We start from the raw sequence: 19,794 nt of genomic DNA on the forward strand, positions 1-19,794 counted from the left end.
CTAATGCTGTGCTTCGGAGCATGATGCGCTTTGGTATCCGCGGCTTCCCTTCCCAGATGAATTTTAGGATGTCGGCTTGTAGCTTGTGGATAGCTTTCTTACGGACTGTTACTGGGAGGGCTAGGCAGTGGTATAGTAGTCTTGGGATTAGATTCATTTTGACGGCGGTGATCCTGCCAAACCAGGAGATTTCCTGCGTTTGCCATCTGGCCAGGTCCCTTCGGAGATCTGTAAATAATGGGCGGAAATTTATTTTGTAGATTCTTTCCGGTTTCTTTGGGATTTGGACGCCAAGGTAGGTGAGGAGCTGTTCTACTCGTGGGATCGGGTATTTGGCCCCTAAGGAGGTCCTGCGTCTCTTCTGCATGTTGATACTCATTGCTGCAGATTTCGTGAAGTTTACTTGGAATCCAGCTGCTTCTTTGAACTGCTCTAATTCTCGCCAGATGGCTGGCATGGACTCTTCTGGTTGAGTGGTTGTCAGGAGTATGTCATCTGCATACAGGGAGATTTTGTAGGACTCCCCGCCGACCGAGAGGCCATGGATCCTTGGGTTCGCTCGAATTCTATCCACGAAAGGCTCCATCGAGAGTGCCAGGGGGGGACAGGGGGCAGCCCTGCCTTGTGCCTCTTGTGATGTTTATTCTTTCGGATTTGCTTCCGTTCACTCTGAGGGACGTGGAGAGGTGTTGGTAATTGGATAGGATCCATTTGGAGAAGTTTGGGCCAAATTTGTAATGGCGCAGTGTTTCCTGGGTGTAGCCCCAGTCCAGTCTGTCGAAGGCTTTGTTTGCGTCGAGTGACATGATTAGGAGTTCCGCTCCCATTCTGTTAGCCGATTCGATTATGTTGATCGTGCGCCTGATATTGTCGTGGGTATTGCGGCCCGGGATGAACGCGGTCTGGTCCGGGTGGATTATGCTTGGCAGAGCCAGAGCTAGTCTATTTGCTAGGATCTTTGCGAACAGCTTGGCGTCGTTGTTTAGCAGGGTGATGGGGTCTGTATGAGGCGCATTGTGTCCGGTTGAAGATTCAGACGCTGGCAGAGTTTAGGGGTAGTCTGTTGCTTCGGGCGAGGAGGAGATTGTGCCGCTCCTAGTATGAGAGGTGTGGGGGCAGTTTGGGGATCCGGGAGGTCCCAGCGTTTTTTTTTTTTCCCCCCCCCTGTCCGTGGCTGGTAGATGGTTAGCGGCAAGAGCAGCGGTGGGGGTAACCTTCACCTTTATGGTGGCACAGTGCTCCAGCGGGGGGGAGGGAGGGCTGGCGCTGTGGAGAGCGAGGCCGCTGGTCGTCCTCTCCCCCGCTCTGTGCTTCGGGTGCCAGTGATCGGGGCTGCCGAGATTCCGGGGTGAGCTCCCGGGTTCGAACGCTGTGTTTCTGCGGTGGGTGGCTTAGTTTCATGGGAGATTCTCTGTTGCTTAGTTCGCCTGAGGGGTAGGGTGCGCTGAGGCGGGCTGCTTCAGTTCCTTCGCCCGGCACTTATTCAGCTCAGTGCATCTGCCGTGGGACCTCGCCGGACTGATGCTGGTCACGGACCTTCCGGAGCGGCTGTGAGGCGAAGGAGGGTGCTGCCTGCCCGCTCTGCTGATTTGCTTGGCAGATCGTGGCCCCGACGGGGACTGTTTGCCCAGAATGCACGGGAGTCCTGCTGGGGCGCTAGTGGGGCGACTTGAGGGGCTAGTCACCAGCTCCCGGAGATGCTCGGACCCCGGGGATGCGCTCCGCCGCTGGCCGTGGCAAGGCTACACGTAATTGGCGGCCATCTTGCTGTCGGCGACCGTTACTACTTCCTGCTTTGCTTGAGGGCCGAGCAGATCACGGGATCCTCTGCGCTTGGGGGCTCACGAATTGAGCCAAATGTGCCTCTTCTTCCGCAGCCGGGTGCTGCGATTTCCATATAGCTGGGTGCGCTCTCACTAGGGCATTGTCGGAGGCTGCGTTGCTTCGGTCGGGAGCTCTTACAGAGCCTGTCCGTCTGCCATGGCACCAAGCCACGCCCCCAAAAAAGTGCATTTTATGTGGTTTAAATCAAGCAAGTTCCATTTCCATGCCAACAAACATATTTACATATCTACAACAGAACCAACTTGACGGACTAGAAAACATTACAACATAAAATTGTATACCACTGGTCCATGTGTCTCTTCTAATTCCACATCTCAAGTACATTCCTTGAATAGAATAATCATTAAAAAAAAGTAAGTCCAACGTACTGAAAATTAAAATCTTTCATTGCACAGAGCTCTTCCGCACAATGTAATTTAAAATGATTATGAACCATCTACTATGTTGTTGCAACACAAATGGAACATTTGTATGAACATACCCTCAAACAGTTTACGTGATTTGGTCATAATATACATTTCAGATTTCACCTGATAACCTTATGAGATGACACGTGGTCTTGATCTGAGATCACTCTGCAAAACATAGTGATTTATAATGTTGCCTTCAAAAGTAGTTTGCTTTGTAATGTTTCCTTTGTAATCTATTATGCATTAGGGTAGAAGTGTAACATTCGAACCATAATCAGAAAGGTTTGAAACGGTGCAAGGTTACATGCATTTCAGTATCAAAGTACTCTGGACCTGTTGCAAAGGAGGAAGTGATTGTAGTCGAAGTTCCAGCATCCCCCTATAGAACAGTACTTGTTTTAATACAGATGAAAAAGCTAATTGAAAAATTGGATACAGATAATGGTACATACAGAGACACCCAAAATGCCAATTTGTGTAAATAAAAAATACTATACATAATCATTTTCAATATGTTGAAATTCCAAGCATAACACATGTACATAGTTCATGTACGATATAATTACTTGATAGGCGAGTGAGGTTGATGTTGACTCCGGAAAAGTAATTGGTGCAGAATCTTGCGCCTTCATTTTCAGTACATTGTCAGAAAATAGTACAATGGAAAAGGTAAATTAGTATTAGAAATGTGGCCGCATCCAACGCTCTAAAATAAGACTTTGTGCAAGTTGGTAGGGCTCACCATTGGGGATATTAGACTTGTCGGTGGTTTCGTCACTGGTAGTCTGTACTTCCATCAGTGTGCTCTACGTAAAGGATATGTCAACCAACACATTTTGAAAACATAATGCGACTTTTAAAGGACACTATGGAAGTTTTTACTAAGGGTCACATTTCACTTATTTATTAGAGGCTCTCAAAAGCAGGGATATATGAAGTTTGCTAAAGAGAAACATTTGAAAATTCTGTTGAATCTGTGAACTATGAAAACTTGAGAAATACAACTTTCATGTAAATACACACCGAAGCTCTAAACCGTTCATGAAGTTACCTTTTCATTACACAACTTTAAATAAATCAAGAGATCATAGAGAATACTTATTTATGCAGCCCATCGTCCTACATACCAACAAATGTAACGCGTTCATCGTCCACAGCTCACCTGAGTCAGCGTGTGCCAAAATTGAGTCGGAATTGCATTTGGAAGCAATTTACGAAGAATTCTGGGTCCACCTTTTTTGGTTTACATATCGTCAGTAAAGTGCAGGCTGCAGAGTTGGAATCGATTGGCCTTCGCGTAGTCCAAAACAGCATGGGCTCAACTTTCAATCTCGTCTCGTCCACTGGAAAACCACAATTTGTAATCCATCTTCTTATTCAATCAATATCCTTCGGGAATGTATGCAGGACTGTGCCTTGAGTTTTGGCAGGGCTCACAGAAGGGCAACCCATAACAATGCAAGAAGGCATTCTTGAAAAGTTTGTAAGATCTGTATAAAAATATATAATTAATTATAACCTACCGTATGAATGTGAATAAAGGAATTATAACACAGCTTTGTCTGCAAAGTTTTTGTTAAATAAAGAAAACCTGTGTAACCTAGTCCAATGAACACAGCGATAACTTTCTTACCAAATTGATTCATGTACCGCAAATTGTAACATGTTACTCGTCCATTGAACGAATTTTCAAGCATCAAAAGAAAGCATTCTTGCAATTATGGAATACGGAACATTCCATTCTATTACAATGCACAGTGATGCAATGTGCTTTTTACAGAGATCAAAATACATCAAACTTTCGATAATGGTGAAGTCTTTGAGATAAATGAACATTAAAATACTGGGTACATTAGGTGGAAATCGATAGAAACTTTCAGAGCAGAGTTCGATGAACATGGAGAAGTAAATCGGTGACCTACTCTTACTTTGACAGACAAATGAGCCAATTCAGCAAGCAGGGGGAACAAGTAGCCGTGGAACAGGAAGCTCGATGACAATTTACTTTGTAGATCTCAGAGATGTTCTCCAGGTAAATGTCAAGGTGCTTACAAAGCTTAGAAAATTGGGTGTGTTTCTGAATGTGTGATGTTTGTTGACCCACACTCAGCCTTGATGGCAATGTTTCACATCTGCCATACCCACTCAACCAGCCCTCTTGCGAGCACACAGGCATAGGCTTGCTTGTACAGCCTATAGGGCAATGGGGCCAGGGTTGAAACACAACGCAAAATGCTTGTGTGGGTCAAGTGGCCTACTAATTTATTTGGCCAATGTGTGTCAGTTTGAGTTACTTCAGTATGCGGCTAGTAGTAGTGAACACTGTTGCTGAATATCTATTTTTTTAAATGCACATTTGCATCACCTTTTCATAAAAAAAACTCACTTTTGGGTAATATTCAAACGGTGTCCGAAAAGGAATGCATAGCGACTTCGAACTGTGTGCCACTTTTTCATTGGTAGCTGAAGCAATCTTATGGCCCAGTACGACCCTGTTCATAGGTGCCAACTGCCATTGATACTAGGCAGCAAGATGGATGAGGACGAGGTGAGCACAAAAGGCCCGGAACACTGCTCAATGGACAAACATATGTTGATTGCAGGGACGGGGTCTTGAAGAGGGGAGTCTGGAGACACTGGGTCTGGCCTGGTCATGTGGAAAACTGATATCCTCTTCCTGATAGGAAGCTGCCTGCAAGTGAGCTCACCAGACAAGATGTAGGTCCCAACACACGGACCTGACAGCCCACAATGGTGGCAGTCGGTGAGCTAACGAGGGCCAGTTCTTGTTTTACGGTCCAAGTGCCCAAAAAGTACAGAACTATGATAACGATGCACACCTGTTGATCTGTGATGAACACCGTAATCTTGTTTGGTTTATTATGTTTAATAAAAGATGAAGACTTTTATTGCCAACACAAAAACAGTCTGCATAATTTTGTTTCATGCGTAATGTACATTTTCAGTGCTACACAGAGGCTAGCTATCAACAGCTTGTGGCACCTTGTGCGTCCACACCCACCCAGCTGCCTTTCCAGCGCATGGTCTTAGTGCAAACTGCCATCGATACTGGGGAGAGAGGGAGGGGAATGGATGGACTTGAACAGGGAAGTTTGGCGGTACTGGGTCTTGGGAGCCCATGTGAACAGTGGTCCTTGTGCAAAATAACCCTTTGAGGCGCACTTGGTGTTTGGCACCTACAGTGTTCCCAGTCCCCTTGGGACCGCATGGCCATAGGTGTGAACTGCCATTGATACTGGCAGGGGATGGGTGCATGGGTGCATGGGTGCATGGATGGATGGATGGATGGATGAGCATGAGGCGAGCACAAAAGGCCTGGAACACTGCTGAAGGAATACAAAGTTATGTTGATTGCTCGGGCAGGGTCTTGAAGAGGGGAATCTGCAGACATCTGGTTTGGGTGAGGTTATCTGAACAATGGTCCCTATGTGGAAGATCCCTTTGAAGTGTACATGGTGTTTGGCGCCTTGGCGGTTCCCACCCACCCAGTACCGGAGGGGGGGGCGAGTTAATCGAGGGGCTGGCATGTATGGGGACGAGGAGAGCACAAAAGGGCACAACCATTCTTTTATGACCCTCATAGACGATTGAGCGTATTTTTGACTCGCTGAAAAATTCAAACAACTATTTGTATATGCTCATTTGTATTTAATTTAATTTTGGTGATGTTGATGGCACAAACAAACTACAAATTATATACTTGAGGTTGCAGCACAGTTTGTGAAAATCCCCTGTACTGTCTGCTGTCACTGGGGAATAGGGCACGAATGGCCTGAACGACACTGACAGGTATTACTCATCGAATGCGGATTCCAAGCCTCTCATAAAGCCACCATGTAAACGAACGCTAGACTGCCAGCCTGTACTATCTGTGAAAGAGAAACATACATATTTTAATTGAATGAACCTGAGAAGTGTACCACCTTACTTGAAAATGCAGCCTAAATTATGTGGCATAGTTGCCCTTAGAAAAGTAACTTTCTAGAAAAATTAACTTGGGCTTTGAAGTATCGACACATTACAAAAGTGAACACCCATTTAAGCCAGAACGGTTTGGGTCATAGAATAATATTGGTTTTTAGTTGAAAGTGAAAGACATGTAAGCGATGGAACACTCGATTCCAAAAAGCGAGAGAAATGTATTCAATTTACAAGCTAAATTAATTCTTCAGTGATCAAACAAGTTAAACATGTCAAAATAACATCACATCTAGAGCATACTTACTCCTTACTTGGATTGCGAGGGCAAACTGTTGAGCGAAGTTCATGCAGAAGCACTGTCATAATCCTCAACACAGACCTTGTGAGGCAGGCTGCCCTGAAGTTCTGCAGCTTGGTAACGCATGGTGGTGGTGTCTTCTTCGGCTATGTAGGCCGAGCATCCACCGTTTTCTTGGCAGCAGCAGTTCTCCACCACGATTGGCATGGCCTTGCAACAATTACATGTACACCAGGTTGAAACGTCTTCCATGCGACTAGGCTCAGGCCCCGGTGATTGATCTTCCCAACTATTGTCAGATTTCCCCATCGTTTCTGCATCTTTCTCTTACCATAAGTTCCTCCTCGGAATACTCGGGCTCGTAATTGTAGGGCTGTATTGTTGCCATTATACGACAAATGTAAAACGCACAAGTGAAATCCGTTCTGATATTGTAAGTACCTGTTTGCAAGAGCTTTGTACTAGGAAGATGCTGAACAGAGTAGAAATTAGTCATGGGCGATCTAAACTAAATGCAGTGAACGATTGAAAAAGCAACTCCAATGTTGTCTGATCAGAAAGGGTTTGTTTATACTTGTTGAGGATATACCGTGCACAATTGCTTGTGCACAGAGAACGTCGAAATTAGACTTGCATTGGCGTTGTGAAAATGGCCAAACCCGTCTAGTGATATCGGTTTGAGGGGCGGGCGATCTGTATTCACGCCGCAAGCGCACTTGAACTTAGGGCGATGCATCAACGGATGTAAAAGTGTGGAAAACTAAGGTAAGGTACATAGGACTTTGTATTTGACCTTAAAAAAAAAAATCTGCTTAAACATACATGCCCAAACGATCAGGACAATAACCTTTTTGAGCGAACTTCCCCTTTAAGCCAAGTAGGATAATAGTAAATTCAGATCAACTAGGTGACCATTTTGATCCTACCAGGATATCTGGGGGAGGAAGACATCCCACAGTGCACCAAGAGCTCTTTCCTTACTCTGGGCAGCATCCTCTATTCTAGTTTAATCTTGTAATGAGGAAAATAATGGGTTCTAACCTGGCTTATTTGCATTAATACATATTCCACCTGAGAGCCAGAAACAGAGGTCTCTTTTACAGCAGTATCTGCAAAAGCATTCAGTTTGGATCCCATCACAAAGGGGATGGTGTGCATGACACTTAACAATTGCCGTTTGTGTTGGTAAGATAATGGTATCCAGTAAGGTTGAAATCTAGACACCATTCTTTATTGGGGAAATCGGCAGCCAAAACTCGAATTGCATAAATTTGTATCCCTTCAGTAGTGTTCGGGGCCCTTTGCACTCGCCTCATGCCCAATTACCCCCCCCCCCCCCCACACCCCCCCCTTCGGTATTAATGGCAGTTGATCACATCAGAGGAGGTGGGGAGGGCTATCGAGATGCACAAAAGTCCAGGTCACTTTTTATAATTTCAATTTCTTTTTTAGCAGCCTTCTGATTTAGAAAAAGCTGGCCCTCCAACCATCATTGGGTAGCACTTGTGTGAGGACTGTCCCTAGTGGGAGCTGATGTGCCGCCTATCTAGGGTTGGGGGGAGGGGGGATAGACCGAGAAGGCTGGCAATCTCAGAGAAGTGCATCAAATGATATGTAGAAAACAAATTCCCCAGAGCAGGCTAGGTTCCCATGGAGATCAACCAGCCCAGCCTGCTGGGTAGAGTTGGGGTACTTCACCTGCTAAATAAAATGGCTGTTAACAGGAGATTGGCTACACCCTGTGTTCTTAGATGACTAATGGACAGACACCAGAGTGAATTTTATAGGGATCCCAACCGTGACCCCTCTTTACCACGTTTAGTGTTTAAAATGTTTACTCTAGGAGTTTCCTGGCATGAGCTACAGCAGACGGGGGACCCGCTACGTCAGCTCACCCCTCCTTGGAAGGGTCTCGGAGACCCTTGCTGCAATCGATCCCCTTCCTAGTCTGATACCTCGCACATACTATATTAAAATCTGGACATACCAGAAGGAGCACGGGAGATGGTGTAGTTTGCTTTTTTTGTTTTTTAAATTTGGTGTTTATTAAGTTTTCAACCTAACATATTAATCAACATACATGTACTATTCACTACATAGTTCTCAAACAGAGAAGGGAAAACCTTCATACCCTTCTTCCACAAATGGTAGAACCCCATCTCAACACCTTTCCCCCTCACCCTCCCGCCTCCCTCTCAGGAACAGTGTTAAATTCAAAATGAATCCACTAGTAAGTCTTTTTCTTGAGACTGCCACTCATGTACAGATTTGGGTCTCTTACAATATTATTGGTTAAAGGACAACAAACCAAGGTGCTCTCCAGAACATTTTCTCATAAGTGCTAGGTGTGCCCCACCTCTCATAACTCTTCCCCACTCACCCCTTAGCCATATGCATCATGACATTTCATGTTGGAATTCAGATACCCATATTGGTCTGGGGACAGGTAACGTATTTGTCAATGTAGTCTTTCCACAATGTTTCATATTGTGCGGATCTCCCGTGTAGAGCCGCAGTAATCCTTTCCATCAACATATGTTAGTGGCAACCTTATCCCACTCCTTACTTGGGGCCGCGACTGCTTTCCATTTGATCACTATACATGCTTGTGCCACTAACAATAGAGGGGCGATCAGCCCCGTTGCCCTTCTAAACTCATCTCTCCAACCCAAACACAAGAAGAGGCGCTCGCGTTGATCCGTTCTATATCCTTGATCCAACCGAGGATTTCATCCCAGAACACTTACTCTGGGGCACCCCCACCACACGTGCCAGTAATTTGCACTTTCACCACATTGTCGCCAGCATAGGGGACTCGCTGTTTGAAACATCTTGGACAATCTATGGAGGTCGTATTGCCACCTATGAAGTTTAGTAGCATGCAGTTTATACTGTAGAAGTTCCCTTACACATCTTAGCCTATAATTCAGAATCGATTTCCAGGTTCATATCTGTGTGCCATCTATTCCTGAGCTTGGTCGTGGACCCCTTCCTGACATCTATCCGAGTTCTGTAAATGATTGAGACCAGCCCTTTGGTTTCAGTGAGAGTATCTAGAAGTGATTCAAAGGGGGTGGGGTCTCTTTGTATTTTCTCTTTCCATGGTCCCCTCATTAATGTACCCTTAAATTGGAGAAAGTGAAAAACGGATAATGTTCCTATGTCTAGTGCGCTCTCAAGATCAGTGATGGTGACGAAGTTACCTCCCCTCCAAAGTTGTCCAACCTGCTCAAGACCCACCTCGAATCACCCCCTGGAACCTGCCATGGTCCGGAATCTCTTCCCGAATCCCTGGTGTCCTAATGTGTCTCAAAGGGGATGGCCACATTGTTATGCCTTGCATGTCTGCTCCATCCCTCCAGATTTCCCAGATAGTGCCCAATATAGGATGCTACCGGATCCTGCGAGTCAATTTGTCCTTTGGTACCCAAAGCCATTCTGATAGGGTGGCTGGGGCGAAACTATGGTTGTCAAGGCTTAACCATTGTAAATGTGATTGGTTTCTCAAGTTTGGTATTAGGATCCTTAGCTTCGCCGCTAATTTCACCAGGCCTAGTAAGATCGTTGTCGGTCTTCCCTCTGTTCCCCCTCCCTTGCCTCGTCGCGCCTTGAAGCACTTGTGTAAAGGCGCGTTATAAATACCATATTATATCCATGCTCTTCCTCACCTTTCTTCCACTGCTGGTGAGATCTGAGGGCAGTCATTTCAAGGTTTGACAGCTGCTAGCAAAATAAGGGTGACAGTTTTATGCCAATCAGCCCTTTGAGACCTTACAGTTTCCAAATGGTGCGCTCTAGGAATATTTTCTCTGTTAATCATGCTTCCTCAAATTATGGCATAATTCACACTCCTTGCTATTCTGTGCTCTAAGTAAAAACCCAATTGTAGCAAAAGTATGATTGTCTGAAACCATGACATCCGTTTGACATGGCAAGTGTTAGGCAGCAGGGAAAGGTGACAACATTTTTTTTACAGTCGTATACTAATATTTAGTAAAATGGCCAAACTTGATGGGCTTGGTCGTCTTTCTGCCGTCGCTCGGGAGAATTAATCCAGTTATCAATTGATCTTTAGCTTCCTATTATCGGGCTGTTGCGAAATCTAGACTATGCCCGCAGCTGTTCAGAAAGTCTCTTTTGGCTCCCTAGTCCAGTGGTATGCAGGCTTGGCATGCAAGAGAAGGTTTTGTTTTGGTTAAACTGCAGAAGCGTTTTCCTTTTGATCAGTACAAATGGAGCTTTTATCTTGTGAACTGTTTGTGGGACATGTTCCAAGGTTTGTAGTCTTATTTCTGAAAGTGTTCGTTTTAAAATCAGGGTTGGTAGTTTGGGCTTCTGTAAAGAGAATTTGACTTAACATTCAGATGTAATTTTGGAGAATCTACTTTTTAACATGTTCACAATAGCGATGAGCTATTCTGTTAGCCTATCTTGTCAGTTTTTGCAAAACATTTGTTTGCCTTTAACTGTTTGGCTTGTCCATTGTATAAAAGTCCACACCCTGTCATGTGAACCAGCCTTGCCCTCCAATGCAGCACAGTTGAGCTGATCATCCTCACGTGTGCAATTCTGAACGCCATCACCTTATTTTCATGTACTGGTGCTGAACATGTGACCTGGGTAACCATGATCTATTTTGTCCTTTTCAGGGGCTCAGCCAGTGTCCTGTGAGATGCCTTGCACAGCTGAAACGACGACGACGATGTAGCAGCTGGCATTTTTCAGGTTATAATCCCACCTGTAAGGGCTGCCCCACAGGGCTTGATTCAAAAGGAATCCCCTTGCAAAGAAGGCGTCACCATGTCAGTTATGATGGTGAGGAAGAAGGTGACCCGCAAATGGGAGAAGCTGCCTGGGAAGAACACGTTCTGCTGTGACGGAAGGGTCATGATGGCTCGACAGAAGGGAATATTCTACCTAACGCTGATACTCATTATGGGAACCTGCAGCCTGTTCTTTGCTTTCGAGTAAGTTCAATGGGCAATATATAAACCACACTCCACTGTCCTCTGCAGGGCTCATGCCTATACTTCTAGGGTTGAGCTTTCGTTCGTCAAAAATGGCACCTATTTAGGCATTGAAATAAAGCGTTCAATGAATAGTAGTTTTGAAACATAAATAATGTATAGATTGACACACTGTCATCCCATTAAGTGATTTTGTTTGGGTAACTTCCTAAATGTTTTTGCATCCAGCAAGAAGAGTCTGCTAAAACAGCAAAACAAATGTTACAAAGATGTGTAAAGTTGGAATTGAGTCTTAAGGTTTCAGCCTAGCACTGAAATGAGGGTTTAAGTATCAGTATCAAGTCTGAGGTGGTTCAAGGGTTTTTATTGGAGATTTTGTGGGGACTATTGCTGTCCCAATTTGGGGGAGGGGGCTTTCCTCACCCCCTCTAACCTTTTACCCCCACCGCCCTGCTTTTTGCGATGCGTTTTGTTGGCGTCATCCCGGCAAACTAAAATACGTCTTCTAAATTCCTGTCGGTGAAGGGACAAAGTACCGGGGACCTAAAGGCCGAACTCCTTATCTCGCTAGACTCTTTAAGTCCCCCTACACTATACTATACAGTGGTTAGTATTCTAATGGGAATTTGGATGGTGCCTTGCAAATACGCGGTTTGAGGCCACGCCTATCGCTCACTCTTACAGCTCCCTTTTCTAGTCTTGCTGTTTCTCCATTCTGCCTCGCTCCTCCCACCATTCTTCTGTGGTATCGTGTTCCTTCGACAGGTGTTTTTCAAAGTAATTTTTAACGAAACTATTATTTTGAACGCACTCATCTAAATATATGGGGGGTTAAGGGGTTAAAAAGGGTGGGGGAAGGATAATAGCAATAGGAAGGGTGGGGCTTAAGGGCTTAAGGGGTTCAGGGGGAGGAGAGACACCCCAGCCAAAATAATTACAAAATAAACAGATTTAATAAAGTAATTTCTTCGTTAAAAATAACTTTTAAAAAACTGTTGATGTAGGGACATGGAACCATCTTCTGTCGCTTCGATGTTCTCACTCCTCCCATGTCTTGCTTCCCCCTTTTTGCTTCCTCCACACTACTACTCTCCGCTCCACACTACCACTCGTCCCTCCACACTACTCAAACATCCCCTTTTGCTGAGTAATATCTGCTTCACAATCACTCCTTACACACAGTTTCTACACAATCTCCACACAAACATGCATGGGGGGGTGTGTGTGTGTGGGTGTGGGTGTGGGTGGGTGGGTATAGCGGATAAGCACTGGCCACTTTTCCACACAAGCTCAATCCGTACTGGAGATGGCTGCCTGGGATGGTCGGTTTTCTTGCACACTCTACCTCTGTTGCTCTCTTTCTCTTCGAGCACAGTCTCCGCTGGTGCATGTTCGTAGCAGTGCTTCCGCTTCCTTTCCCGTCCTCATATCTCCCACTCTTGGCGGCCGATCATTGCAGCGGGCCGGCAATGCTTCTAATAGCTTCTGTTTTGTTTTTTCTTGGCTTCGGATTCTGCAGACGTAACTCTGAAAGCCAGAGAGAGACACTGGCAAGTATCTGACATTGGAGGCAAAGCTGGAGATGGTCTGCATAGAAACATACTGACACAATGGGGGTGAACAGGAATTGGAGCCCTCTTGATTGCCACTGCCCACCTTGGGGTATCTCCCTTCTTGGTCTTCCACCCCCGACTCGGAGGGGTTCCCATCCATTTACTTTATTCATTTGTATAGCACAACCATAAAACCTGGGGGTGTGAGGGCGCGACAAATAGTTAGAAAAGATCTCATAACGGTAAGCAAAAAATAGCCAAAGTCAACTTTTTATTAGAGTAGCAGTTTCTTTCCTTTTCTGAAAACTGCTATAGAATTGATGTCTCTAAGTTCAGGTGGGATATCATTCCATGCCTTGGGAGCTGCCATAAAAAAACACACTTTTACTAACTTGGGTAAGGCTGCATTTGGAAATTTGTAGTTGATTTGCATTATTCGACCTCAGCGTTCGAATATAAAAAAATGTTGTCAGTGCTTCTGTTAATTCGCGTGGGCCAGAACCCCCTAAGACATTTGTGGGTGATAGTCAGCAGCCGAAAGTGGATTCTGGCAGCAATGGGAAGCCAGTGCAGACCCTGTCTAGCTTCCGAGACCGGGTCTGCCTTTTATTAGCCCTACATGGTGTTTTGGAGTGTCTGTAGTCTAAAGATATCAGACTTTGCTTCTCCCACCAGTAGAGTACTACAATAGTCGATTTTAGACCCCACAATGGCCCTTGAAATAGTCTGTTTGGGAAATGAAAGGTCCAAGTTGGGCCAGCAGTTTGATATGATAGGCTGTAGAATACATCAGGCTACCTACGTGTGCCTTCATGTTGGTCCAAGACCACCCCCAGGGTTTTCACTTTTTTTTGTTTCTAGGACACACCCAGCTATTTCAAAGTGTTTGTAGCCCTCTTCAAGTTTGTACATTTTTTGGCTTGTACCAATTACCATCAACTCTGTTTTCTCTTTATGTAGTGCTAAGCCGTTTTCTCTCATCACCATTGGATGATTTCATAGCTCTCATGTAACCTTTTTTCATCCTCCTTATATTGGCCTGACATGGGAATGACACATTGAGTGTCATCGGCGAAGTTGGTAAAACCTATGTTCTTTTTTTTTTTTTCTTCAGCATATTGAAAAAAAGGCACTGTAAATGTTAGATAGCGACGTGCGAGGGGCAAGCGCCCTGTGGCACCCCACAATTGAGAATCATGGGGGTGCCCTCTCCGTCCCCACTCCATACTATGCAGGTTCGACTGTTCAGAAATGACTCAACCCACACGGCTGCATTTTCTGAAAATCTCACTACCTCCCTCAATCTGGCGACCAGTTTCCCGTGGTCCACCAGATCGAAGGCGGCAGACAGATCCAGTAACATTAGTGCTACCACCTGTCCTTTATCGATATACTGTATTAGTCGGGATTTTAAGTCTAATGAGGCCGACTCTGTACTCTGTACTATGTCCCTGTCTAAAGCCTGATTGCCATTTATTCAGAATATTATTCTCATTTAGATCTTTAACAAAATGGTGTGGTTTGTAATTGGATGATCATTTAACGCTGTCTGTGGGCAAATACCAGGTTTTTTGATTAGTGGGGTAATCCACACATTTTTTTAAATCCTCAGGTACATGTTTATCTGCAAATGAGGCATTTACAATTCTGTAGATCACGCCCATCAGTTGTGTGGAGTACATGCCTTAATTACCATAGGTGGGCATCGGTCACCCTTACAGTTTGTAGGTTTCAGATTGGTGATGCTTTCCATCAATTCAATTTCTGTAACATGTTTAAAGTTAAACCGAGCTTCAATTTCTGTAACATGTTTAAAGTTAAACCGAGCTTCAAGACTCTCTGGTTGTTGGTTGACAAAACCGAGGTTCAAGACTCTGATTGTTGGGTGACAACATCTCTATTTGGTGATGAGTATTCTTTTTAATTTCGATATTTTTCCTTATTGTATCTATTTTTCCCATCGGCGCATTTTGATCGTGTTACACCATGTAACATTCTTTTCAATAGTGTCTGTTAGTCTTACACAGCTTTTCCAACTCTTTTAGTACTTTCTTTGGAGCTTGGCTGTGCCTAAGTGATCCTTTTTATAAAAAACGAATTTTTGATTCAATCACAGCTTGTCTAAATTCTTTGGTAGCAATCCGAAAACTCTCTTTATCAGATGCATTTTGAGTTTGTTTCCATATATTGAAATGTTTTTGTTTAATGGCTTTGAGCTTTTGTAGCTCAGCCGAGAACCACAGGTTATTATTTCTTTCAACCGCTTGTTTAGATTTCACTACCACTTGTTTAGATTTCTGAGGGGCAAGTGAGTTGGTATCTTCTTGTATTACCTGCTTATAAATATTCGCCATCTGGTCTGTCGTAGTACGTTTTTAAACTTTTTTCCGATAATGAGGTTAACCAGGGTTCTAGTGCTTTGGTTTACTAAGTTTCTAGCCATTATAGAAGCCTTTTTTTCCTGATTTGAATCGAACACGTTTTTCGGTATTTATGGTACAGTGTATAAAGAAAAGGTACCACGAAGGTCATGGTGATAAACATAAATTTATTTTGGTATTATGTGAAACTATGCACTTAGAATATTTCCCTTTTCATGGGTTGGCACCATAATATGCTGTGTAAAACCCAGATTGTCTAAGGAGTGTTCCAGTCTTTGCCATAGGATCATTCTCGTTTCCCCACCACAAGTTTAAATCTCCAAGACCATGAAGATTGCCAAAGCGCATAGCGCAGGAAGTCTTGATTCTATTAAAGACACGGAGGCAAGCATTATGCTTTAAACTCCTTTAGTACTGCCAATCACAGCATTTCAAAACATAAAAATCAAACCATGCTTCTCTTTTTTGTTTTATTTTTTTTGTTTCTCAACTTCACAAGAATAAATATAACTCAAACCAAGTAGAGCTGTACATAACTCGCTCTGCAGTGAACCTACAACTCCCAAAAGGCTCTAGGGGTTCAGTAGTCCTAGCCTCGCTCTCATCCTCCAAGGAGTAAGTCCCTGAAGGTATCAGACAGTCTACACTCCGGGTCCCTTCCTCTTCTTTTTGTGAAACTGTTAAACTCTCTGCCTTTTAAGTCTCTCTTGAATTGCTTGCACTCCACTGTTGTTCTCGTCTGTCTTTCTCTCACTCGCTGGATTTCTTCTGATCTTCCCCTTAATCAAAGAAAAACGATACCATTCGGGTGGGAATTCGCTGAACTCTACAGCATTGAGTGCATATACCAAATCACATAACCAGACCATCATTTCTACACAGCGAGATTGCTTTTTGGGTGGGTTAATGCTCGCCTCCGTGTCTTTAATAGAATCAAGACTTCATGCGCTATGCGCTTTGGCAATCTTCATTCTATGATTAGACCGGAGGCGAGCATTATGCTTGTTCAAAGCTTTGCACAATTGTCCTTGCCATATTTGCCACTGGTTTAAAATAGAAAGTTCTGAAAACTGAGTCGCTGGACCAATCTGCCGCCTTCAAGATCTCCTGCAGCGGGAAAGCGTCTGAAAAAGCTCCGGAAGCCATAGATAGTCTGGTTGAATGAGCTCCGAAAAAAGAAATATCTATGCCAGCTTGTTCCATGATCTTTCACCCATCTCGCTATGGTGGCAGATGTGACCACTTTAAAAGGTCTCCTGCACGCTATAAGCAATTGCGTTACGAGGTTGAACACTTGCTGTCGCTGCTTCATAACATTTAATACATTTCGCTACACATAAGTTGTCGTTATCTTGGAAATAGGGATTCAAAATCACTTTGGAATTTGTTTTAGTAAGCTGCGCTATGTTAAATGCTACACCTTCTGGGTAGAAAATCTTTCTGTTGATTTCTAGCACTTTCACATCCGACACTCTTCTACAAGAAACTAAACTGAGTAAAGTCGCCAATTTTTCTGATAGCTTTCTTCCTGTTAATAGGTTGTTCCTAGGCCATTGTTTGAAAAGTTGTAATATCTTGTTTACGTCCCAGAGGACTGAATATCTAGGAAGTGGGGGTTTCGTGACTTTGATCCCTTTAAGCAGTCTGGAGACTGCCGGGTGCTCTCCTACTGGAACTCCCTCAACAAGCTCATGCCCGGCTGAAGTGGCTGACCTATACACTCCCACTGTTCTGAATGCCTTCCCGCTCATTGTTAGGGACGCTAGGAAATTCAATATGTGCTCTATAGAAACTGAAATTGGAGGAACACCCCTCTCTCTGCACCACAATTCCCAGGCTTGCCAAGCGGAATTATAGCTCCTGACTGTAGATGCGGTGGGGGGAGCGGCATGATAATTTGATGAGTTGTGTAGTTTCCTCTGAAAGGCCTGGCAAACACCATCTGCGCCTGAAATGCTGCAAGCTGTCAGGTTCAGAGACTTGCTCTGAATCAGATAATGAGGATTGCCTTTCGGATCTACTAGTAGGTCTCGTCTGTTCGCAATCCTCTGAGGAAAATCCATAGAAAGTTCCATCAGAACTGGAAACCAGGCTTGAGATTTCCACTCTGGTGTCACCAGGACTATGTCTGCTTTCTCTCTGTGGACCTTTGCTAGTGCCCTTGCCAGCATCGCGAATGGGGGAAAGGCGTAATGAATGTGAGTTCTCCAACTGTGGAAAAACGCATCTGTCCCTGCTGCTCCGGGATCTAGTCTCCAACTGAAATACTTTGGCAGTTGGGTATTTAGTCTTGATGCATGCAAAAAGATCTGTGTCGAACGGACCCCACTTCTGCCGTACCTTCTCGAATACGGATGCATGCAGCATCAAGACGCTCGATTCTGTCAGATACCTGGAGTTCCAATCCGCTACTGAATTGCTTGCTCCCGGAAGATATTCTGCTTTTACTGCTATTTCTCTTGACAAGCAATCGTGCGAGAAGCCTTTGGCTAATTCCGCTAACCTCTTGGATCGAGTGCCCCCAGTTTGTTGATGTATTTCACTGCTGAGATGTTGTCCATCCTTAGCAGGATGCAACATCTCGCGCCATCCTTGGTAAATGCCTGAACTGCAAAGGATCCCGCTAAGAGCTCTAGACAGTTGATGTGCAATTGCAGCTCCTCCTGCGACCATTTTCTTCCTGTCTCTACGAGCCCACATCTCGCTCCCCAGCCTGATCTGCTGGTGTCTGACTCTGACGATCTCTGGTGAGTTCCTGAATATGGCACGGCCGTTCCAGGCTTCCATATTGCTGAGCCACCATTCGATCTCCGATCTGCTCTCCTGATCTAGAGGAACTAGGTGGTGATATTTCTATCCTTTTTGTAAATGCTGTATCTTGAGCCTCTGTAGTGCTCGATAGTGAAGAGGACCTGGAAATATCGCCTGGATTGATGCTGCTAGCAGGCCAACTATACTGGCTAGATTCCGAAGCAATATACCCGGTGTCTTCAGAGCTGCTTTCAGGTCTCTTTTTATCGCTCTGATCTTGCACATGGGAAGTTCTAACGTGGCTTTCTTTGTGTCTATTTTAAAACCTAGGAATTCTATTCTTTTGCATGGTCTTAGCGCTGATTTATTAGGAATCCTAGTCCTACGATCCGTGACATGGCTCGCTGCATCTGTTGTTGCAACCTGTCTGTCTTCTGCCATAAGCAGGATATCGTCTAGGTATATAATCATCCTGACACCTTCGTCTCTTAAGGCTGCTGCCAGTGGTCTCATTAGCTTGGTAAATACCCACAGGGCTGACGCTAGGCCGAAAGGAAGGGTCTTGAATTGCCATCTTTGCCCTTTCCAATTGAATTGTAGGAAATGGCGGTAATGTTGGGCGATGGGAATCGTCAATGCATCCTTCAGATCTAATTGCACTAGCCAGTCCTCCTTCATGAGAAGATCTGCTAGTAGATGGATTCCCTCCATCTTGAAGTGTCAGTATGCTATCCTGCTGTTCAACTCTTTCAAGTTTATCACTGGACGCACTTTGCCTTTTCTGTGCACTAAAAACAAGTTGCTCAAGAAACCTATTGAGTGTGGCTGCGCTCTCTATCGCGTGCTTTTCTGCTAACGCCTGAATCTCCTTGTCTAATAGACCTTTCTCTTCTACTGCACAACGCATCCTCGGGGGCAGGTTTAGCTGCAAGGGCGACCCCAGAAAATCTAGCTGACAGCTCTGGGCTGTCTGAAGTACCTAAACGTCTGATGAAAGCTTGCGCCAGTTGTCTATAAATTGCAAGGTCCTGCCCCCTACTGGCGGTTATAACGCACTGCGCTTTCTCACCTGAATTGGCATGTTGATGCCTGAAGTAGCCTCTGCCTCTTCTCCCTCTGCCTCTTCTCCCTCTGAAGCTTCTACCTCTGTTCAGGAAAAATGCGTCTTGTTGGCGCGACTCCCAATATCGTGCCCTTGGTCCTTGTGGCCTTCTATTCGCGTTGAAGCGGCCGGTCGAACGGCCTCTGAATCGACCGGCCCCAGCAAAAACCCGTCCAGGAAACACTTTCTTGATTGAGGCCTGAGCCTTCTCCAAAGCTGTATATGCACCCACAAATCTGCTCATCTCCTTTACGAAGGTGTCCCCAAAGAGTAGGCCTTGGGCGCCCTACCTGCCTCATAAGAGGCTAGATCGCCCAGCTTTGCGTCTATCTTGAGGAGCATTGACCTCTTCCGCTCTGCTGAAATGGCTGAATTAGCATTACCTAGCAAGCATACGGCACGTTGTGCCCAACCTGCTAGAATGGATGGGTCTATCGGTTCCCCCGTATCTTTGGCTCTTTCAGCAAGGTCCATACTTTCGCTATGGGACCTGTCAGGGCCAGTACTTTATCCTGGCAAGAGCGCCAAGAGCGATCCATGCCTTT

The 19,794-nt window shown here is 44.9% G+C and overlaps 1 protein-coding gene across 2 annotated transcripts in view; it reads left to right on the forward strand.

The window, feature by feature from the left end:
- The window catches only part of ZDHHC9 (zinc finger DHHC-type palmitoyltransferase 9), a 377,235-nt gene that overhangs the window by 93,020 nt on the left and 264,421 nt on the right, over window positions 1–19,794 (forward strand). For both annotated transcript variants that reach the window (XM_069612973.1, XM_069612972.1), the window contains exon 2: window positions 11,145–11,462. In XM_069612973.1, the coding sequence (XP_069469074.1) occupies window positions 11,296–11,462 (167 nt within the window). In that variant the 5' untranslated portion in view covers window positions 11,145–11,295. The remainder of the gene's footprint in view (window positions 1–11,144; window positions 11,463–19,794) is intronic.

This window comes from Ambystoma mexicanum, chromosome 5p (genome assembly GCF_040938575.1).
Source record: "Ambystoma mexicanum isolate Mex_15411 chromosome 5p, UKY_AmexF1_1, whole genome shotgun sequence".
Taxonomy (NCBI): Eukaryota; Metazoa; Chordata; class Amphibia; order Caudata; family Ambystomatidae; genus Ambystoma; species Ambystoma mexicanum.